Source organism: Rousettus aegyptiacus, unplaced genomic scaffold (genome assembly GCF_014176215.1).
Source record: "Rousettus aegyptiacus isolate mRouAeg1 unplaced genomic scaffold, mRouAeg1.p scaffold_m13_p_3, whole genome shotgun sequence".
NCBI lineage: Eukaryota > Metazoa > Chordata > Mammalia > Chiroptera > Pteropodidae > Rousettus > Rousettus aegyptiacus.
Genome location: NW_023416306.1, coordinates 18,590,174 through 18,614,043, shown reverse-complemented (window position 1 = coordinate 18,614,043; position 23,870 = coordinate 18,590,174). Strand labels below are relative to the sequence as shown.

General features: G+C 37.7%; 1 protein-coding gene and 1 pseudogene across 1 annotated transcript; one reads left to right on the top strand and one right to left on the bottom strand.

The window, feature by feature from the left end:
• The first annotated feature begins 693 nt into the window (after positions 1 to 693).
• LOC107502630 (dnaJ homolog subfamily C member 25) lies at positions 694 to 16,920 on the top strand. The gene is made up of 4 exons (XM_016130042.2): positions 694 to 1,080; positions 12,790 to 12,942; positions 14,298 to 14,768; positions 16,484 to 16,920. The coding sequence occupies exons 1-4, from the start codon at positions 760 to 762 to the stop codon at positions 16,604 to 16,606; spliced, it is 1,068 nt and encodes a 355-aa protein (XP_015985528.1). The 5' UTR covers positions 694 to 759; the 3' UTR covers positions 16,607 to 16,920.
• LOC118600671 lies at positions 13,554 to 13,673 on the bottom strand (annotated as a pseudogene).
• Positions 16,921 to 23,870: the final 6,950 nt, after the last annotated feature.

Here is a 23,870-nt window from a genome sequence, read left to right as displayed (position 1 = left end):
ATTATACTGAAAATTATTTGCCGTTTATCTGAAATTCAAATTGAACCGAGTGACCTGTATTTTTCCTGGCAACTCTACCCCCAGAACACATTTGGCAATATTTAGAGACCTTTTTGATGGGTACCACTGGGATGGTGGCGTAGAGAACAGGGATGCTGCTAAGCATCTTACAAGGCATAGAACAGTCCCTATAAGGCAAAGAATTATCCGTTTCAAAATGTCAAATAGCACTGAGGCAAGCGACCCTGGACTAGATGGCCATGAACTTTAGGGCAGACAGAGCCTAGAATTTCTAAATTCATCTTCCTTTTGTAAAGGCAGCATGGGGTTAGTGAGAAGAAGGCGTTTGAGGCTGCAGACCCGGCTTTCAAAACCTGATAACCAAACGGCAAGAGAACCAGACTCCCAATTGCAGCAGGTAAAATCATGATGTCGAAAAGATCGCGTGGGAAGGGCATTGTGGACGGTAAAGCGCTCTGCACACACTGGTTAATTGCTCTTTTAGGTCCGACTAAGAGACAAATCCTCTGGCCACTGGGTTTAGGAAGGTGCTCAGCCACGTACCAGAAGCGGCCGGGTGGCTAAGGCGTCCTTCGCCCTAGCAACTGTCGCGAAGGAGGCGGCTGCTGCAGCACAGCGAGCCGTGCGCCTGCGCGGAGGCGCCTGTAGCTGACGTGGAACTGGGCCCCGCGGCTGAGCTCCGCGCGCCGCCAAGTGCGGGAGAGCGGCGGGGGCGGCAGAGCTGCGGCCGAGGCCGGGATGGGGGCGCCGCTCGGTCCGCGCTGGGGAGCTGGGGCTGCGAGCCGGCGCTGGTTGGTGCTGCTGCCCCCCTTGCTGCTGGCGCGGCCCGCGGGGGCCCTGGTGGAGGGGCTCTACTGCGGCACGCGCGACTGCTACGAGGTGCTGGGTGTGAGCCGCACGGCCGGCAAAGCGGAGATCGCGCGGGCCTACCGGCAGCTAGCCCGGCGCTACCACCCCGACCGCTACCGTCCCGAGCCTGGCGACGAGGGCCCCGGGCGCACGCCGCAGAGCGCGGAGGAGGCCTTCCTGCTGGTGGCCACCGCTTACGAGACTCTCAAGGTGAGGCCTGGGGCCGCGGGTGGGGTGCAAGGACCCGTCCGGGAAGCGAACGGCGAAGCGAGGTCTGTGATCCCAGTGCCGGGCGCCACCACCACCCTTGGGATGCTCGCGCCTTCCCACGTGGCCCCGTGTAGAAGCCCACACAGCCCATTGACAAAAAATAGGAACCTCCTCGAGCCCATGTTATGCAAGGCATATAACAACATATGTTGGGCATTTACGATTTAGCGGAAGCATTTTAATAACGTGCAGCCCACATTCGGAAAACAGAGCGATTATTGCTCGGATCTGTGGTAGAACGCAGGAAAGGTATTCAGTATTGAGTGACAATGTGAGAGCGCCAGTTTTACATGACAGAAACTTGGTTTCTAGGGATGATATTAATTGTAACATTTAATTGTGGGTTTAAGGATCTAGAAAAAACACTAAAAAGAACAATGAACAACCAACCAGTGGAAAGACCGGATGTTTGACTCTTGGCTCTGATACCCCAGTATGACCTTGGATAGTGACTTAATATGTCTGAGTAACTGTTTCTTCATAGGCAAAATTGAAGTCATGATACCTCTTCACAGGGTTTTTTTTTAAATGAGGATTAAATAAGTATGAGAAACCCCATACGCAGGACCGGCAAATAAATGCTTAATGACTTGGTGTTCAAGACAGAATTTCTAGCAGGAAATATTTTGAGTATGTATGTAGTCATTTTTCAAAAAGCTTTATTGAGAACTGTGGGGATAAGATTTAGCCAGATCTTGTTTTCTTCTACTACTGCAAAAATCAGCAAAACATATAAGAAATCACAAATTAGAAATCATATTTGATGGAAGTTTACTGCTTCAAGGGCCCCATCATGCTAATGAACATCAATTGTAGTTGTAAGGTATTTCTGTCTAGCCTTTTTTTTTTTTTTTTTTGAGGCCAAGTTTTTCATGTTACGATATAGTCTGCTTTTAATGACTACTTTGAATGGGTATACTATAATTTAACCATGGATTATTTTTCCAGATTAGCTTTCCAGAGCTGAAAATTATGAGTCAAGGAGTTAAGGATTCTTCATTCATGCTTCTCAGAGCGGTTTGAATAATATGGAGTCATAAAGTGACTAGTTGACTGAGTTGTCACTAGCATTGATAGGATTGTAATTTTTATTGGCAATTAACTGAGGAATGGGTGGGTGGGGGGCTGGGAGGGTGCTGAGGCCAGACAGCTTAGTTGCCTATTATTTAGGATAAAGAATTATTTAGGAAAGACTTCAGGAAAATAGGAAAGAACTTCTCCATCCAGGGTAGCCCAGCATCTGAAGCTCCAATTTGTGTTTTCGTGCAATGAGGAAAGAAAGTGGTCCAAACACAACCAGAAGGCCTGCTGGTGGTCCTCCAAAGCCCTGGTGGCATATAAAGAAGCGCTGGACAGGTGGAGAACTTCCAGAAGGAAGAGCAGCAGAAACACTAGCAACTGTGCCTTCTGCTATGGTTGGAGATGGGTAGACTTGGCATGAGGATGGTGAGCATTTTAGTAAAACAAGTGCCAAGAAGCAGACAGAGAAATTCTTCCTGGTAGGAACCCCAGAACTCTATTCTTGCCATTTTCTTGAAGAGATAAATTCAGAGGCCAACCTGGTGGATTTGTAATAGTTGCCTCTGAAGGTTTCTACCCCTAAAGTTTAGCACTACTTGCTCAGCTAATAAAATAGTTTATCCACTCAAGAATAAGGAACTTTTTGGGCAGTTAAAAACTAGTATGTCTGGAGAAAGTAACACTTACTTTTGATTTCCATAGATTTGTTGTAGCTACAAATGCCTCCAAACAGGAGATGTGAATATGGAGTTGCACCGATGTAGGGAGTACAGGAGAGTTCTATAGTTTCCCCAGCTACACTCAGTATTGCAAGAGAATGGAAATTATCCATGAGAGAAAAAGGCTGTCTGGGGATAGTTTGGACCCTTCAAAATCAGACTTAGCTGAGTTCTATGAAAACCCCCATTTTAAATTGGTAGAAATAGACATGGATTCTACTTCTAATTGAAACACCTCAGCAAACTTTTTAAACAATTTCATGCAGATCCCTCTCCTGGAATAAGGAAAAAGACTTTGACTTTCTGTGTGTGGAAGAAGTTATTAAAAACAAAGAGGGTAGTCTGATTTTATTTCTGTCATAATGGGAGATTGTGAAAAAGTTGCCAGAGAATATCATTATTGGGTAATGCAAAGATCTAATGAACTGGGTCATCCGATTCGAATGGCCTCAGACTTCCAAATTATTCCCTTGAGGCCATGGGGATATAACTGTTTTGCATGGATTAAATCTGTAGGCTGGAAAGAACTTGTGAGGGATAAGAGGTCTTTGTGGCCTTTGCTAATATTAGGTCAGTTAGAATAGTGGGAGAAGTTGATGGGTTCTGGTGGCTCCAGAAAAAGATGAGGTGCAGAAGCCTATCTAGAATTCCACATGTCATCTTTTGGAGGCAGTGACCACAGACCTGGGACCACATTTCATTTCTGTTTGCAGTTTTTGTTGGACACGGTATCTTTCTCCATAAAGCATAACAGTAAACTGTGTGAGAGGTGTACTTATCTACAGAGCCAGCCAAAAAAGAGGGAGGAGGTTGGAAAGACTATGCCCTTAGCAATCATGTTTAGTTATGCTGGCATATGGAGGAAAATGTTGACTTTGTATTTGCTTTGCAGAGTGCATAGGTAGATTCCATCTCTGAAACAGTGTATCTAACAGAAATTGTTTCTTTCTTGAAATCAGAATTCATTTAGTTGTAAGTTCACTGGAGCTAGGAGTTTTTTCTCCCCTATAATTTTTTCATAACCTTCTTAATTTATCTTATTATTGGTCTGTTCGAGTCTCTTTACTATTTTTAACATGTATAAGAAGCTGTATTATATACTTATAATTGTACAGTGGTGTTCTAACAAAGCCTCTAATAACCAAGGATCTCTGAATGTTGTTAATAAATATATCACCAAATGGGAAAATCTGTGTAAGATTTATCTTGTCTTGGTCAAGATGGTGGTTGTTAAAAAATAAGTACACTAATGTGATTTAAATACATTTGGTAAGACAAGGAGATATCACACTTGGTCATTGTTATTTTAACAACAAAGGTTCTGTCTGCATGGAGAGATTGAGGAAAACCATAAAAAGGACTTCAAACCATTATGATTTCACACACTGCTTTATATTCGCTTTATGATATGAATGAAGATGATGAAATATTATTTAGTGTATTTGACTACTGGGGATCCAGGGAATCATGGACTTTGGAAGTTAAGTAAACGGACACTCACTTGCTGCGTCAACATTGGGTCGTTTTATGTGGATATAGCACTTATCACACTGCACTGTAAATATTGAGTGACCCTTCTCCCCTTTCCACTAAATCACACTCCTCATTTTTTTGTATGTATAACCTTGGGACCTAGCACAGTGTCTGGCACATGAGATAATGTTTGTTGAGTAAGAACTTGTCTCTGGAAATAGATTCAGATAGAATGAAAATCAAAAGTGGATTTCTGGTGTTTTGACATTGTTATATGAAGCCTACTTTGGCATTTTACGTCAAATTAATTGTAGTTTTAAAGAAATGTATGGATGTATGAAGTAGATTGGTTGGGTATAAATGAAATATTCCTGCATGAGAGAAAAATTGCACTTCTATTTTAAAGGAAAAATTGTGTTTTGAAGGTTTTTAAGTGAGAACATTAATCATTCTTGAATATAGATAAGAATTGGATGAAATCAATAAAATAAGAAAGGGCATACATAAGAAGATGAGGGAATAATAGGTGGAAAGGATGCACGTGAAACTATGGTTGGTAGAAAATGAGAAAATAGTAGTCGAAATGCCTAGTCAAAATTGCATTTGACTGCATTTTGCAAGACCACAGAGAAGAACATAGAAAAGGCCTTGGCAGTATTACTGGCATAAAGGTTATTCAGAAGCTAAGGGATGTGTAGAGAGCACCTTCTATTCTAGCCTCATCTTGGCAGGGAAGTCACAACACCTGTTTCTTTCTTTCTTTCTTTCTTTCTTTCTTTTTTTTTTTTGGAATCAGTCTGATCGATGTGGTAGGGCTTCAGCACCCACCACCCACGTAGGAAGAACTTGGCAAAAAGAGGGGTTCTGAACTCTGCCCTTTTATGTTGCTGTTTATTATTCTTAGTATATTCCCCCATTCTCTAACTAGTACTGACATGGGTGCTGGGGGAGGAGATCCTAACAGTGAAAAGGGCACAGTTCCTGCCATTAAGCTTTTAATATAACAAGGAAAGACAGATATTATTGTTTGGTTATTATTTATTTAAGTTACATAATACAAATGTGTAGATTATATTACAGCACTGAGAGGACACAATTATTCTTGGGGGTTTGGAGAAGAGTGTACTCTTTGAATAGTCACCAAGGTTAATGGTGAAGGGACATTTCTGGTAGAGGAAAAACTTGATCAACGAAAACGGCTTATCCCAGGACTGAGGTGTAGTTTGATGAGGCGGCATGGTAATGAGTGTTTTCTCCAACAAGGATTATTTTTATCATATTTCTCCCAGGGACTCTTTGTTTTTGGGGGAAAATTTAACTGCACTTATTAGTATAACTATTTTTCTTTTCCAGCATCGATCCAGATTTTAATCATTTGTTTATAATAATTGGATATTCATAAAAATAATAGAAATGATATAAAACTTTATAACAGTTGTGATGCTGATAAACAGCTAAATTAAATAAACTTGATAGCAGATGGTTTTCATTTCACATGCCAACTCTGATTTGCTATGAGTCCCTGGAACACTTGTGAAGGTTTAGAGGCCTTGTCTGGGTTTACTGGGAAAGACGATGTGTCTGATAGTGTGATTTTCTCATGGGCTCAGAAGAAGGGTGTGGGACTTTATGTGCCACATTTGCTATTTCTGCTGTGAACCCAAAGTGTTGTTTATCTTATATGGATCCCTTCATTGCAGCTGTTATTCCCTACTATGGCCAAGGTTGATTATATACCAGATGTGTTTAATTCTAGTGCTGTGACATATTATCCACAACCAATCAGAGCTTTTGATTAACAAAAACTACTGAGTTGATATAATTCAAGCCAGAAACTGAGCAGTTGACATATTGTATGTGTGTGTATATATATGTATATATGTATATGTGTATGTGTATATATACACACACACATATATATGTATTAGAATCAAAAGGAAAGTTTATTAGAAAAGGGATTAACATTCCACAAAGTGTGGTCTCCTCTCAAGCACTTGACATATTAATTTAGCTTGTACAGATTTATCATGGGTCAACAGAACATTGTGAGATATTCATAGCGCTGAGACCCTTATTTCATTTTTTCATAGACTTCAGGCGATCTGCTACTTCTAGGTAAGAAGCCTTTCTGGTACATTGTAAGGAGAGCGTTTTGGGAACATAGTTTGGGATCACATGATGAACAACCCTTTAAGCTATGTTCAGGAGTTTGAATTTTATGTATTAATAGTTATCAGAGGTTTCGAAGTGGAGAAATAGCACAATTTAGAAAGAAAATTCTAGGAACAATTATTGAAGATGGTTGGGAAAGGCAGGAAGGTATCAGTGACTAACTGATTTTATTTCTGCCATCTTCTTCTGGAACCTCATTCCTCATTGGTAACTTAAGAGTCTCTTAGTTGGTTCATTTTACGTTCCTTTCACTTAATTTCTGTTAAAGCTGTGGTCGCACTTTCTTTCTTCACTGCTGACTGCCTTTGCTTCCTCATCTCCCTTTCAGTCATGCTGTCGTAGACTGCTGTGTACCTCAGCACACACGCTAGAACCGTTAAGGTGAACAGTGGTGTTCCAGGCGTCAGGTCTGAGGGCTGCTCTTCATTTCTTCTTCCTGGAACGACTTGTGGCATTCGATGTTGTCGATCATGTAGTTCTTTACGATGTTCTCCCTTGATGTAATTCTCTCCTATTTCTCCTGTTTTCTAGCCACTTCTCGTCAGTCTTTATAGTCTCCCTTTCCTCTGACTATACCTTAAGCATTGCTTTTCCTTAGAGCTCTATCTTTTGGGTACTCTTTATTTTCTAAGCTCTTCCTTGTGAAACTCAGCTAAATCCTTGACAACTCTAAAATCTGTATATTCTTTAGGTTTATATTTTCAATAGTCCTCACCTGTAGCACATTAAACATGTCTGAAATCAGTCTTGTTATCTTTGTTAAAGCATAAATTTTAAAAGAGGATATAATCACAACTCTCACACAAATACAAAATGAACACGTATCAGAAATTTTATTTAACTCATTAATGAGGGAACCAGTAAGATATTAAAACTGGTATAAAAGAGAAAAAGTACCATACAGTTATATTCCGACAAGGAATGCTACTGACCTGACTATAAAACTGACCAGTATAATAAGGCAATAATCAGTTGTATTACACTAGACACACTATATCTTTCTGTGAACAGGAATTATTTGCATTACTTCCAGTTTTCTATAAGTTACTTCTGTCTCTACAAAGTTATAATAGACTTCAGAGACAAAGGGGTACCCTTCCTATCGGAATAAATAATCCCTGAGCCTCTCTCTGTTCTTTATCTTAGAGTAACATGGTCCACACAGTAACTATAATTAAAAACTTCACTATTATGCTCAATGTGATGCTTTTATTTCTTTAATCACTAAGTTCTATTCTACTTAGTCTCTAAAGCCTGTTTCTCCTTCATTCCATTCTTTACAATACTATCAGTTATCTTCAAAAATATATACTTCTACTCAATTCTACTAGTCTCATATTTTAAAACGTTTCATTTTTGAATAGCAGAGACAATAGCACCCTAACATTTTGTGTGGCATAGAAAATCCTTTATAGTTCTTATCCAAATCTATCTTCCTGACCACATTTACTATTCCTTTCTTCCTAAATTTCCTCAGTACTCAAGCTTCACTTGAATCCATTATATTCGTTGATTCTTTTGTACCTTAACACTTCCCGTTCCCTTTGCCTGGAACAAGTTTTACCACATCTTACTTACTTTCCAAGATCCAGCAAGTGATCATTTCATTTCATCTCTTTTGTGAATCCCATGACCAGTGGTTTCAGGCAGAGTGGGTCAGTCAGTCCTTTGTTCCACAGCACATCAAATTGTGCTTGTCTTGCTAGATTCTTCTGGAGGGGAGAGTTCTTGAGGCCAGGACCTCATCTTATTTGTCTGTTTATCATCTTTTGAGCTCAATACAAGGCTTAATGTCTTACATAATTATTCAGTGAATTGAAAATGACTAAAGTTTTTAAAAACTCAGGTAACCAAGTTGATGGTGATAATTATTCTATTTACTGAAATACAGAAGAACAGATTTGGGCTTTGAGCATGTTGAATTTGAGATATTTTTGTTATATTTAGGAAATGATCAGATCTTTGAAAATAGGAGGACACAGGAAAAACAGGTGTGAGTGTCGCTAATATATTTATGATACTGCAAATCATGGAAGTTGTTGAGATCACATGTAGACTGAGAAGACAGTTGCATTAGTGACTGGTGGGCAGGGAACCAAAAAAGGAATGAGACTGATAGCAGTTAATTTTCTTCCTTTTTAGTAGGATGTAATGGCCTGGAAAAAAATTTAGGGTAACAGATGTTATTTTTTTAAAGGATCATTTGTATGTGTATAGTTATTTAAAAAACAGGATTGATATGTGTTTTTAAGAATGAACAAAATATGACTATGTTTTCATACGTTATTGTTTCCTGGCCGTTAACATCCTAAAATGGTTTCTACTATCTGTGTGATGGAAAATTTTAAATGTAAAACTGGCTGCAGTATCAAATTATGTAATTTATTCATTATTTCTTCCAAGGGCAAGAATGTAATATATTTTTGCCTCTGGGGAGGGGGGAAATGATCATTTTCGTAAGAGAAGTAAGGGTTCCGTGCTTTCTTTGCTTGTGGGTTTCCTTTTGTTCACTTTTGATCTAGATATTGGTGGTTATGTTCCAGTCCTCCTGCATGTGTCCAAGAGGATTGGGAGTGGAACGGACACCAGCAGAAGCACCATTTTTTCCTGTAGAGATTAGAAACAAGGAGCTTATTGTCCTGCTTGTCAAGGCTCTGGACAGAGAGGAGGAAGAAACGAGTATAAAGGTTTTGGTTTTGGAAAGAAGTTGGACTCTTCCTGACCCTGAGACCTTAAGATCCACAAAATTGCTGAAAGAAAAAGTGCTACCTTATTGAAAGGTAAGATATTAAACTGTTTTAAGGTTTAAGCTATTTAAGCCACAGTAGCATACTTTTATAAGCTATGCATCAGGCAATCATTTTTGGTAAGCTGAAGTTTTTGTGACATAGTCACCCACCCAGCCTTTCTGGTGAGACAGAGACCTGTGTGCAGGAGAGATGTTTGTAGTGAGGGAGAGCCTTTACAAAATTCCACTCATCTTTAAAATGACGTTTACTGATTGCCAGGCATTGTGCTAGGCCTTGGATATACAGAGATTAATGAGTTACCCTACCTATCTTCCAGAAGTTCTCATCAAGGAGAAAAAAAACTGGTGATTACAATGTGATAAGTGCTATAATAAATAGGTACTGTGTGTAATAAGGGCGGTCGGACTATCTGAAGCAGTAACATTTGTGTGCTAAAGGATTAGTAGGAGCTCATGAGGTTGAAAGAAAGGGATGGGCATCTGAGTTAGAAAGAATTCTGTGTTCAAAGACAGGTGTGCGAGAGCTGTCTCGTACAGGTATTGGAAGGACACAATTCCTGAAATTACTCTCTGAATGTTTGCTGTGGACAAAAGAGGGGAGACTGATGAGATGTTGCTAGGTAAGATAGGGCCAGTGATGGAGGCCTTGTTGGTTGCCAAGGAAATTTTGACTTAACCTTGTTAGCTATGGGGAAGCAGTGGAAGTAAAAACATTTGTGTGTGTGTATGTGTGTGTGTGGGACTATCTTAGTTACAAGATGGATAGGAGAAAAAAATAAATATGTAGTTTTTAAGTATGTACCTGTAGCTCTTTAATTGGGTCCCAGTCTGTTTTTTCTTTTTTGCTAATATTTTTTGTGTTCTTACTAGGTTGATTTTTACTAGTAGGATTTTGACTTAGGCTGTTGAAAGCTCCTAATTCTCTAATTTGTGCAAACCTTGAACACCTTCTAAAGTATATTATGTGTGCCTGAGCCTAAAACCATTTTCTTCATTCTAGAGAGAAAGCTATAAACCCGAGTAAATATTCTGGCTGATTAAATGCTGTAACAAAGATTCTGGCTGATTAAATGCCAGCCTTCTTATCTCTAATCATGACCAAAACAGGGTCATAAATTTATGGTGACCCCAAGGAAAAGGAAACCATCCTAAGAGAAGTCAGATTTGACCCTCAAGCCTTTTGTAGAAATTAGGTAGTCTGAGGACTCATTAGAGGGCTCTGATTAGACTCTGTAGCCTCTGGATGCAGTAGAGAGGCTAGACACAAGGGGTAGATTTTGGAGTTGCTGGAGCTTTAGGTGACTGTCCTGTTAGAGGAGCACAGAACTTGATGACATCACAAATCTAGGGACCAGTGAGAAGATGGTGACCTTGGGGGAAGATCTGGGTGAAATGCTTGAGGAGGAATATCTGCATTCTGTGAATCGTGATCTTCACTAAGAGAACAAAGAAGGGTAGCCATTGGAGGCATGACATTCACATAGCAGATGTCAATGACACTCAAAGATCTTGTTGTATATACTTCAACCAGCAGGGTACAGTCAGGCTGGGGAAAGGGCTCCCCCTAGATAGTGATGCTGGAGGTCTGTAGGAATTGAACTCTGTGGCAGTCAGTTTCAAAATTACATGTAATCTAGTTGGAGCAAGGAGAATAATCATCTTTGAAGAAATACATTTCAAAGGGCATCTGCCAAGATTGGGAGGCTGAGTTAAAAGTCACAAGAAGAGTACTTCTATGAAATTAGCCCCAAAGCAAAACAAAAAAAAAAAAAAAAAAAAGGAAGGAGAATGGAAAAATTCTCAGAGGGTGTCCTGAAGTACTCAAAATGAGATACATCAAGAGACATGGACTTTAGTTTTCACAGCTATCATTATGACCTATAAAGTTTTAACCCTTTTAGGTTAGAAGCTCTAGAATATGATAATGACTTATAGAGGAATATGGATTGACAGTTGAGGTATGTAGCAATTGCTACAAGAAAATCTTTTTTGACAGAAATGAACATAAAAGGAAGGAGAGAATTTGAAAATAATAGCCTGAGTTCAGCCCTTCTTATAGAATGCAGTTCTCATATTGGCCCTCTGTATAGTGCCATAGAATAGACTGTAAATGTATTTACATGTACCTATACTAGATAATAGTTTACCTTTAAATTGTTTTTTTACTTTTAAATTTCAGTCAGAGGTTAAAAACATTTTGAATAATGAATATAAGAGAATTGTCACTGAGACTGCACTTACTCAAATTCAGGATTCTTACTTAAAAATATATAATGATTTTAACAGGTATAAGGAAGATTTTTGTTATTAGCAAACTTACTTTAAATCTACAGAACCGCATGTTGGAAGACTCAGGAGAAGGCCCTGAACAGACCCAGAACCCCTATGGTAGCAAAGTACTAGGTGTAAATTTTAAAATGCCATTGGCTAAGAATCTGTAACTTTATGCATGTTGAATAATTTATCTTAAAAAATTCTCTAGATGAAAAAAGATTTTTGTTTTCATAATCACAGAGAGTAAAGAATTTGTTGTGGTTTTAGTCTTTTAACATTTTTTGGACACAAGACAAAATAGGTTTCCTCTGCAATGAAAAGCAAATCATAACCTAGTTTAGTAGCTCTTCAACCTCTGTAGCTCAGTAAAAGAGTGGCATTTATCCCTGTTGGAAATCGATTAAAGTTAGAGAAGGTTTTAAGAAGTGTTTTATTTGTGAACATTCAGAGTAGCATTTCAAAATGCTATAATTTTTTTCAATGTTTGTATGATTATGTATATTTTAACTTATTCATGAAGTGGGCTGTGACAATGTGTTATAATAGTAAACTACTATGTATTTGTAACACATTTTTGTATCCTGTATGTCATTTTATATTCAAAACAACTCCGTAAAATTAGTAGAGCAGGTATTATCTCTATTTTACAAATGACAGTGAGGCTCAGAGGCTAAACACTTCCCACAAAGCCAGACTGACCATTATGCTGCATAAATATTTCTTTGAGATGAACATTATTCAGTTTTGTAGGCACAGACTGCCTTCGTCTGCTTTTTGCCATCTTAATCATCGCTTTCAACAGAAAACTTTCTACATGAGGCTGGAAAATGACTGAATAAGTGCAATAGAGATAAACATTTTTTCCCTATCAACAGATATTGAGAGTAGGTGTCAGTGTGCTCATAAGGTATAAGAACATGATGGATGATGTCCTTATTAGAGCAACACTGGCCAAAAAAGACATCGTTGTTCTTAAAGTGTTTTTTATTTTTCTAGGGGACTAACAAATAGTCAAGACTTTAAGATGTTTTTATTATGCTTTATAGTTAACGTTAAAGTTCTGGAAACAAATTTATGTGTGCCTCCGAAGAGTGATGGACAATTTTTTGATTTTGACAGTTTCAGTTCTTTTACTCAGATTAACCTAACATAATTATAAAATTCTAGGTTTGACTTAACAGATTTTAAACCAAGGCCATTTGATGAAATGTCTATGAAATGGGATATTTTGTTATTTTACAGGATGAAGAAACACGAAAAGATTATGACTACATGCTGGATCACCCAGAAGAATACTACAGTCATTACTATCACTACTACAGCAGGCGCTTAGCCCCTAAAGTGGATGTTAGAATTGTGATTTTGTTCAGCGTGTGTGCTATTTCATTGTTTCAGGTGTGTATTGTTGGATATGTGTGTCTACACGTATGTGTTTGAGTGCCAGGTGCTAATCATTAAAACTGAACTAGAAGTACCTTTTTGTAAAATTTCGCTTCTAGTTGAGATGAATTTTTTTTACATTAGAAAAATACTTCTTTATTTAACCAGTTGGTAATATTGAATCTGTATCAGTGGGAAATCCAAGAAATTGATGATGAAGGTTATTATATAACTACCAAAATAACCCAACAATGGATCTTTTTCCGATTGCCTCCTTTAGAGTATTTTCCATTTAACAGCCAGAGTGGATGTCATCCTGATCATACCATTTACTTTCGTAGAACTTTTCAATAATTTCCCATTAAACTTAGGAAGAATCTGAACTACTTAATGTGGCCTAACAAATCTTGGCACCTGTCAGGTAGTGCTCGCTATCATTGTAGCAGTACATTCCGCCATCCATTTCATATGCCTGCTAAGGGTGCTTTTGCTCAGATTGAACACTACTCAAATAGATTAAAAGAGCTACAGCCGAAAATAAAAAAATAAAATTTTATAAAAAATAAATAATTAAATAATTAAATAAATGAATAGCGAGCTGCAGCCTTTTTTTTTTTTTTTTTAAATGCCTATGGCACCTGGTCTTCCTAGGTGGTCTCCCCATCCAAGTACTAACCAGGCCCGGCTCTGCTTAGCTTCCCAGATCAGACGAGATGGGGCGTGTTCAGGGTGGCATGGCCATAGACCAGAGCTACAGCCTTTTATGTTGTTATAAAAAATGTCACAAAAATTTACCTTCGGCCTGAAACGAGTTTTTCCTACCATTATCCTTAAACTAACCACACCTATCATAAACTCCTTTAGAGGAAAAGAACATGGCAGGTGACTAGAGTGGAACAATTTGCTGGTTTGAAAATTGCTTCTCTAGTTTAATTTCCAGAAATGAGATTCAATTTGTACAACAAAAATGATTCCTATTGAAAACTAAGTTTGTATATTTTAAATGTATCAGCTTTTATAGAAGTAACCTTTCAAAGAAGAGAGCAGGGATAATTTTACTTTCCTGTTTCATATAATGTAATATCCTAGTAATACATATATGATTTTTTGGTGATTCCATCAATCTATTCTCTGATCTTCAGTATCCCTGTTTGACTTAATGGCTTTTTGGATCAGCTCAGGGCTTACCTGACTTATCTAGCCTGGTACACAGGGGCATTCAATTGTATCTTTTACTTACTAAGATGATTGAGGTCCTTGTTTTTAATCAGAATAGTTTTCTGCAGGGGAAGGAGGGTAGTGGTGGTGGTATTCCCCAAGATGAATTTTGCTAATAAAAATGACCCATTTTTCTTTGTTAAATATTCTAGTTTTTCAGCTGGTGGAATAGCTACGATAAAGCAATCGGCTACCTGGCCACAGTGCCCAAGTACCGTATCCAAGCCATGGAGATTGCCAAGCAGCAGGGGTTGCTCAGAAAAGCCAAAGAGAAGGGCAGAAATAAAAAGTCCAAAGAAGAAATTCGTGATGAGGAGGAGAACATTATAAAGAATATTATCAAAAGTAAAATAGATATAAAGGGTGGCTATCAGAAGCCCCAGATACGTGATCTTCTCCTGTTTCAAATTCTGTTAGCTCCCCTTCACCTGTGCTCATATATAGTCTGGTATTGCCGTTGGATCTATAATTTTAATATCAAAGGCAAAGAATATGGGGAAGAAGAAAGACTATATATCATACGTAAATCTATGAAGATGTCAAAGTCTCAGTTTGATAGTCTAGAAGACCATCAGAAAGAAACTTTTCTGAAACGGGAGCTCTGGATAAAGGAGAATTATGAAGTGAGTAATTAATCTGCTGTGATTTTAGTATCATCTTCCTTACCAAGGTAAAGTTGGGTGTATGATAAGGGATCCCAGAAGTATGCTCAAATTTCTGAAGTCCAAGAGCTAAATAATGAATAAAGATCTTACTTTTATTGAAAGTATGACTGTATTTTATAGTGGGACAGTGGGTCTTGAACCTGTAATTTGTCTTTTTAAGATGAACTTTAATTTTTTTAATTGGTGATAAAAATGCTGACATATTTAAGAATGGTCTAATTTGTTGTGTTAAACTACAGTAGGAATATATGTTTGCAAGGGTGTCTACAACTTTCTATTAATTGCACTAACTAAAATTTGCTCTTCTCCAAATTTCCTTCCAGTCACATAAACTTAGCCACAGAACTTTAAAAAACAGAAGGAGTAAGAGATGGAAATTTCGTTGAAATAACTTCATTTCAAAATAAAATGAGCACGGAATCTTCCAAATAGCAACATATGTATGAAAAGTTACTTATATTTTAAATTAAATTGACTTACTAAAATGCCTCTAAACTTTGGGCATTTTAATAAATGCTATACTCTTCATTGTCAGCTACAGCAATTACTTCGAGGTGATCAGCTGCTTAGACAAAGACCTAAAGGAATTAGTAATGTGACCATAGTATTATTTTAGGTTTTGGGTAAAATTAATTGGTTAATATAGTAAATGTAAGAATAAAGGACACTGAATCCTTCTTAAGAAAGCTGAGGTATAGTTTTTTCAGTTTCATAGGCATTCCTTTTTATACGTGGTATCCTAAATAGATTTTACTAAAAGTAAAGTTTCAGTCCGAATTATATTTCTGTAACTTAACTTACTATGAATTGCTAGAATGTTTTGGCAAGTAATTATATTCAGCCTGCTTATAAATAACGTAAAAATGGAGGGCAACATACTGTTTTGCTCCTAAATCGTTTGAAAAAGTTTTAGGTAGGTTAAGCTGCCTAATCCACAAAACCTCTGTCTTTCATAGAGTAGTATTCTGAGCTGAATTATCATGTTATTATATGAGGTTATCTTAGTGATTATTACCTAAAATTTAGAAGTAAAAACATTTCTTTCTGAAATTTGATGTGACTTTAACTGGTTATGAAAATTTGTCCATTTAGCTTTAGCTGACATCCACTAAAAGTTATAGAAATGCATATGTTCTCTGTTATTTACCTATGTGGTTTATTTAACCTTCTTTGGGAACTTTAATAAAACATTTCGAAAAACCAATCATTATCTCTGAAGATAAAATTACATTCAGAAACAAATGTATATATAATGTCATTTTGTTCCTTGGTTAGGATCAACAAATACTGAAAATCATCAGTTAAATTTATAACAGTACCATGCTAAATAAAGTATGATTCTTTAATATTGGACATGAATCATAGAGAGGAAATGTTTAAACTTGGCTTATATATGATATCAATGGAAAAAAAAATGTATTCCCAGGTTACAGAAATTGGTGACAAAAAAACTATTAGTCCTTGAACAAATTGTTCTTTTTTATTTAACACTGAATGTTAAAGCATTTCCTGGCTTCGTATTTTCAGGTGCATGGTCTTCAGAAGACAAACCAGTACATTCATTGGAAACTTTTACCTAAACCCATATTTGAAAAATGTAACTATGCCGTTAAGCTAATGACAAGTGTTTCCCTTTGGACTGTAAAGTCAATTAACGTCATTTATTCTCACAGGTCTACAAACAGGAACAAAAAGAAGAGTTAAAGAAAAAATTGGCAAATGACCCTAGATGGAAGCGATACAGGAGATGGATGAAGAACGAAGGGCCGGGACGGTTAACATTTGTGGAAGACTAAAGATTGCTGAGATGCTACAATGCCAAAACTTAGTCATGATATTTTCATAACCGAGTTATTTTAGAAATGTATCAGCTGCTCCTCAGCAGTAACTAAAATTCCTCAAGTATTTGATTAAACAGAATAATGATGAAATTTAAACTTTACCTTAAAACTTTATACATCAGACATTTATGATTGTTCAATTTTTATAATCTATTTGTGGATTTTGTTAAAAGATTTGACATGAAGATTTATTAGTTGCCATTTAAAAATTTTATATGTTTAGTTAAAAGATTTGACATGAAAATTTATTAGACACCATTTAAAATTTTTACGTGTTAAGTGTATTCTTCAAGTGTTTGTTTATTCTTTGTTATAGTGCTCCATTTTCTGCTTTCATGATCTCTAATATTTTCGCAAAACATAAAAAATTATAACAGCATTTAATTACATTATTCTGAGTGTCTTTCTAGACACAAGCCAGCAAAATGATTTCAACTATGATGTCATCTCCATTATAGTCATTCTAGGATTGAAATATGTTTAAAATATCTCTCTAGGAGAGTCTTTCTCCCTAGTCATAATATTCTTAGTAAGATCAGAAACTCTCCAGGAGAGTGAATCTACCTTCATGTCCTTGTAGGATGATCTTGATGACAGTCATTATAGGACTAGGTAACTATTCTCAGACACTTTTCCAGAAGAGACCTTGTAAAAAGGTCTTTTGTACCATAGTATTGCTTTCCCCCTACTTCAATTTAAAAAAATGATGGAGCAGAAATAGTGTTCTGAAAAGTCGTTCGTATATTATAAAGTCCTTGAGTGGTGAAAAATCCATTGTACGTGAGTGCACTTACATGCATTTAAGCCAGGAAGAAGAGGTGCCTGGCTGTGTGCTGTCTTTTCAAGCAGTGAAGTATTTATGTTTTATACATGTGGAAGTGAAAGTACTTCACACATAATTTGAGACAAGTATGATACTGCCCTAAAGTATCCATACACATTCATGGTAGTGAATCAATACTCCTGTAAAGGACTTATCCCATTGCTTCATATTAATAAAATGATTGCAATATATCACAAGTTTGTTGGTATGAGATTTTAAATCAAAGATTAACATATGGCTTTTTATTATAGAATTTTAAAAGATTAGTATACATAGTAGATATATAGAGTCTGTTTCTAGCTAAAGTAAACTAGTCCTTTCAGGAGCTCAGCCCAAATATGTGACATGTACAAAGAGGCAAGAGTTCCAGCCTTGCTACTGTAGACAAAGACCCAAGGTGAGTTATCTGATCTTTGAGTTATTAATGAGTTGCTTCATTAGAAAGTCATGGGAGGAGTTTGACCAGATTATCACTAGGGCCCTTTTGCAGCTCTGAAATTCTGAAATGATATTTATATTTTTATAAACTTTAGATTAAGGTGTTTTATTGCATCCAATCTTAAACATAGATCAGTGTCTTTCAAGGGTGCTGTGGTTGTCTGTAGAGCTGGCAACCCCTGTCTTAGAATTCATTATCATCTCTTTAACACACAGTAGTATTTATCTAAGAACAGAAGTGTGTGGCATATGTTATAAGGACCAAAAGAAATACAAGCACTTGTCCCTTTGTTAAAATTTCAAAGAAATTTCTGGTATCCTAGGCATTTTTTACCTAGCGATAGGGAAAAATAAGAAGACCAGATATGGTAACATTCATTAAGGTTAGCTGGTTGAAAACAATGTATCTTTAGATGTTATTTTGCTTCTTTGCTAGATTGCTGTATTCCTGATTTTCTAGAATCTCATTTCTGGAATTATCCCTGTAGCTTGCTCACATAAAAATTTGGTTGGTCTTTGGAATCACGCTATTGCATGGGTCAAGATGAATGGGCTCTCTTAATATAAGGACTATGATTCTTCTCTGCCCTTCCCTCAACAAAATAGGCTTCAATATTCTAGAGTGAAGGAAGGGCTATTAGTTGTCACAAGTGTCATTCAAGTATGTTGGGCCATCCCTTACCAAAAAACCAAAAATTTCTGCATTTTAGAAACATTTGGAATAAAATCCTGAGTAGTGGACCCCATGACCCCACACGCTAGAAGAATTTTCTTTTGCTTCATTTTAGGACTGTCACCATTCCCTTTTTGCTTGGCATTCAGGAGTTTATAGCACATAGCTGTTCACTGCTATATATTATTATTTCATATAATTGAGATCTGTGCTAAAATTACTCATAGGGTTATATTCATGTCTAATGACTTCATAACAGATTCAACTACTAACCCTTTTCTCATTGGTCTTATTTCTTGATGAATTATCCAAGTTCTACAAATCACAGGCTGCCGTTTCATAATACATCTGTTAGGTATGTACCTGAATCTTAAACACTACAGTTGGTGTATGGGATTTTAAGATGTTCCATGAAAAAATAGATGAGATTAGAGAATTAACAAGTGTTTTAGTACTATTGAATTTGTTTAGAAAATCATAGTTCATTTTTTGAGGCTTTTTTTTTTTTTTTTAAGACTGAAAGGGCAATACACTTTTAACACCCAAACTTTGAAAATAATTTAGCTTGCAAGCCACAGCTAAGCTATCATCAGCTAGTGTTATGAACAAATCTGCTGTCCTCATACTGAAAAATCTGTGGAAGTTAGAAATGGCTTTTATTAGACATTCTTATAGATGTAGTTACTTTAAGACATTAAATGAGACATGGTCTTTGTTGAGCTATAATTGTGCAGATAAATGTTGGTGTTGATACAAACTAGTTGCGTGTGGATGAAATGTTATCTTATTTGCAAAATGTGATACTCTTTCCTTTTAAATATTGGCTAAGGCCAAATCTAGAATCTAATAACTAAGTAAATTTTGCTAAACAAGTTATTTAACCTTTTCAGTTTTCTCAACTGTGAAATGAGGGGACTTTTTAATTGGGATTTAAAATTCTATAAGCCTGCAAATTCACATAGGTTTAGGGTCTGAAGAACATTAGATTGCCTGCAATTGAGAAATGTTATGGGTATTTAATTAAAAAGCCTACACATTTAGTTGAACACTTTAGTCATCTTCTTAGTACTTAAAGGATTCAAAATATCCTTGACAATTGTGTGTGGAATGGATCACATGGTCTTAGGTCAGTGACCTAAGATTTATTACAGACTCCTCCCAGTTTCATTATGGGATTGAAAAATTTCTCATTCAGCAGTCTCTCATAACCTCAAGAAGGGTGTCCAAGGGTGCAACCTCAAGAAGGGTGCAGCCAGATAGACCATGGTTTGGTTTCTGGCTCTGCAACTGACTTGTAGGTTGACTTTGGGCAGGTTAACCACTAAACTTTGTTTTTTCATCCTTAATAGCAGTGATACTATTTCACAGAATTATTATGAGAAACAAGATGAGGGGAATGTGCTGGCATATAATAAATGCTCAATAAATGAGTTTCCTTGCCTTCAGAGAGAACAGGGGTCATTCTCATTTATTAAAATCCATGGTAATAGAGTGTTTACTGATGATTACAAACCCATTGTTTCTTTATTCTGTTAATAGGTATTTAAATTCCTTACCTTGTGCAGGGTACCTGCTAGAGTAGAAAAAGTAATGCCCCTTAGGGTTGGAACTGTGCATTTTAAAAGCAGCTGCCTGCCCCTTCTTGCCTTTGGGATACAAGGTGAAGTGGCCCAGATGACAACTCAGGAAAGAAACCTTCAGAGACAACAGAATAATAATCAGCCACTCACTAGTTGAAAGCCTACATTTACTGAAGAGACACTTTTAATGAAATAAAGAGGCATGCTTGGAATGGTTGCTCAAAAGGAAATCAAGGAGCCCTAAGTTCCACTGCCTCCAAGTCTCAATCAAAAATGCTGGGGAAAATCTCTCTGGAGAAGCTGAATCTACAAGCCTGCTTGTGAATCTTTAGTTCTTGTTTCTTTATTCTAAGTCCTAAAAATAATGCAATGGGAATAAGGAAGTGAAATAATTTTTTTATGGTACATTATACTGTGTCACATTACATACAGCTGTTAATGTGTTTTCCTTTTTTTTTTTTTTTTTAAATCATTTTAGAAAACCGAAGATATATATTGCCATTTTGGCATAACATTGGCAGAAAGAAACACCTTCCCATTATGTATTTTTATGGAGAAGAGCGAGTTAAAGCTCCTTTTCTGGAAAAATAACCCACTGTCAGTAAGAAGGTAACAAAAATACATGTCAGAGGAGTGAAGAATTAATAGATCACAACAGGGACATGAAAGGACACTGACATTTTAAAAAGGTACTGAGATTCTTAGAAACAGTGGAAATCAATTTATCTTAAAAAATAAATGTGTAACAGATTCCTTGAAACAATATGCTGATCTGTGCATTTTCGCTGGGGCGAAGTGGAAAGCGTACTTTGTCCCCCCATGCCTCACCTCTTAAGAGCTCGCGAAAAGAACTGCGTCTGTGGCAACAGACCAGCGCTCCAGGCGAGCAGGATTTCTCTTGAAAGCTCAAAAGAAAGTCTTTTTCTCCCACTCCTGTTATTGAAATAAACGGGGTTTGTTTTGCCAGCTTGCATCAAAGCCAAATAAGACATGAAGAGGGGTTTGCAGCAAAGAAAGTAAAAGTTTATTTAAGGAAATGGCTCCAAGCCCAGAGACTGGTGAGGTAATGCTCAAAGACCTGGCGTCTAGGATATAGGTTATACAGGGGAAAATTCATTAGTCATGGTGGCTAAGGGATTTTAGGTTGTGGGCTCTACTGATTGGTTAGAGCTAGCAATTAATCATTGCATCAGGTCCTGGTGCCAGTCTTTGTTCTATCTGGTTTATCTGGTTTCACGGGGCTGATGGGAGGGTTCCGCATTATTTTCATCTGTTTGATGCTGACCTAAGGGCTTAATTCTTACAGGAGTTTACAAGGATGTGGAGTAACAGGAAGTCTCATTCATTGCTGGTGAAAATACAAAATGGAAGCGTCACTCATTAGCACAATACCCATTCAGGTATCAGTACCTGAAAGAGGAGGGTGAAGCCTAAGGGAAAAAAGAGAAGACAGAAAAGATCTTTCCGGGAGGGCATACAGTCAGAGCTGCAGCCCCGAGTTTATTTAGCATAGGCTTTTAATGTGATTTTTGAATACCATAATCAATCACCACGTTACCATAGCAAAGCACACCATACATATCTAAACCAATGCTTGTCAATTACATAAGATCCTACACGTCCTTGTTTCCATGGTAGTATAACATTCCATTACCTTAAAAGGTGACTTTATGAGGCTTACCAAGGTGACCATTGTATTAAACTCATCAGACATACCATGGCTTTTAGCTACGTGACTTCTTCAGTGCCCCACAATGGCTTCTCAAAATGGCTCCAGACATCTCCCCATTTTTTATTATTTAAAATGCCAAAGCTTTCTCAGCTATGGTGCAGATAGACTGTGCCTGTCTTAGGCGACCCTTCACAGGCCTGGGTCTTACCCGTCATTGGCACGTGAAAGTCTTGCAATCATGCCTTGTCTTAGGTTGGTCCCTCCCTCCCTAAAGGATTCTTACCCGTCTTTGACTACCAGCCTCTGCAAATGGGAGATGTATAATTATTTTATAGCTCAAACCTGAGCCTGGAGCCTGAGACCATGCATCTCTGCACTAATCTTCAGCAGAGAATTGAAGAAGTATTTCATCAAAGGTGGGAGCAGACATAGGCCTATAATTATGCAAAGGCCCAAGGCTAAAGCCGAGATAAGCAAATGACCCAAAGGAGACCAGGATGGTAGAAAGCTTTTCAGGTGTAAGAATTTTGAAGCCTCAGCTGCATCAAACTGAAGGGGTCCCGCATCCTGCAGCCCCTGGATTTCTCTATGCAGCTGTGCTAAATCTAGGGATGTGTTAGCATCGTGCTAGACACCTTGGAGAGGAGAGCGCACGCGATCCCATCCATGTTGACTCTCATTATAAATTTTTGAAATGACACAAATCTACTGATATGCTGCATGGCATTCTAAATGAAATCTCACTTTTAAACCTTGGATTTCATCTCCTAAATACATAACTAAACTGTATAAAGCATCAAGCTTCTGTTCTAACTTGTTATCAATATTTTCCTGGGTCCCTAAAGCCACTGTAACATTTTTAGACAAATTATTAACATAACGAGCAGTTTGAACAGTTTGAGATAAAGCGACAGCAGCAGTAGCCAGTAGTAGCTATAAGCGACACGAGAGCGGTAATTCCAGCAATGATCAATCCTATTACTCTTTTCTGTCTACTTAAAGCCTTAGTGATTTCTTCTAACACCTCTAAACCTCCATCTGCATACCAGGGTCCCGATGTGTTAATAGGTAACATTACAAAAGAGGGTTGATGAAAGACCATTACAATAGTTCCTTCCGGAACAAAAGAAATAGTTAAAATGCAATCATTACATGTGACATAGAAATTTCTACCTCTCATAGTTACATTAATTCCACCAATCATCAATACATGCGGTGGGGTTACACACGCACTTATGTTTGTGTCCACTATCCGAGGGATCCATCCCACAGGGCGTAGTTCTCCCATGGCTGCACCCAACTTCCAAATATAAGTTTGAGGAAATTCTGTATGTGTCCACCATAGTCCCACTGTCCAGCTGGTACGCGCTCCATGTCCTCCTATATTGCCCCATTCTCCTCCAGACCAGTCCAAGATGTATCGATCTGTTCCAGTCACATTATACCTGGCGGGAGCAGGGACATAGCATCTTTTCCAGTGAATGGTCCGACTGGAAAGCTCCTTCTCCCCGTAAGGAGAAAAAGACTGGGGAGAAGGTGGAGGCGGGTTCACTTGTGGCCCCTTTGGGTAATTAAATCCGAAAAGCAGAGGCCTTTTTCCCCTATCATTTCTAATTAAACTGGAACCGTACACTGGCAGGCATCCAGTAGTAGCTGACCATCTTTTTGAAAAGCAGATAGGCAAACCAATACCATAATCAATCACCACGTTACCATAGCAAAGCACACCATACATATCTAAACCAATGCTTGTCAATTACATAAGATCCTACACGTCCTTGTTTCCACGGTAGTATAACATGCCATTACCTTTAAAGGTGACTTTATGAGGCTTACCAAGGTGACCATTGTTTAAACTCATCAGCCATACCATGGCTTAAGTTTTCTCATCTCTAAAATTGAGGATGGATGATATTATTTTGTTGTGGTGTGTTCAAATCTAAGACCCATGGACCAATCAAGATTAATTATGAGCCTTTATTAGCCAGCCAGCGACTGACTCTCTACCACGCAGGGTTAGAGGAGATCAGCCC

Excerpts from the sequence above, each read along its gene's own strand:
- LOC107502630 (XM_016130042.2), top strand. The coding sequence starts at position 760 with ATGGGGGCGCCGCTCGGTCCGCGCTGGGGAGCTGGGGCTGCGAGCCGG. Across the intron at positions 12,943-14,297 it reads GTGCTATTTCATTGTTTCAG|TTTTTCAGCTGGTGGAATAG; the intron begins GTGTGTATTGTT and ends TAAATATTCTAG. Across the intron at positions 14,769-16,483 it reads GGATAAAGGAGAATTATGAA|GTCTACAAACAGGAACAAAA; the intron begins GTGAGTAATTAA and ends TTATTCTCACAG.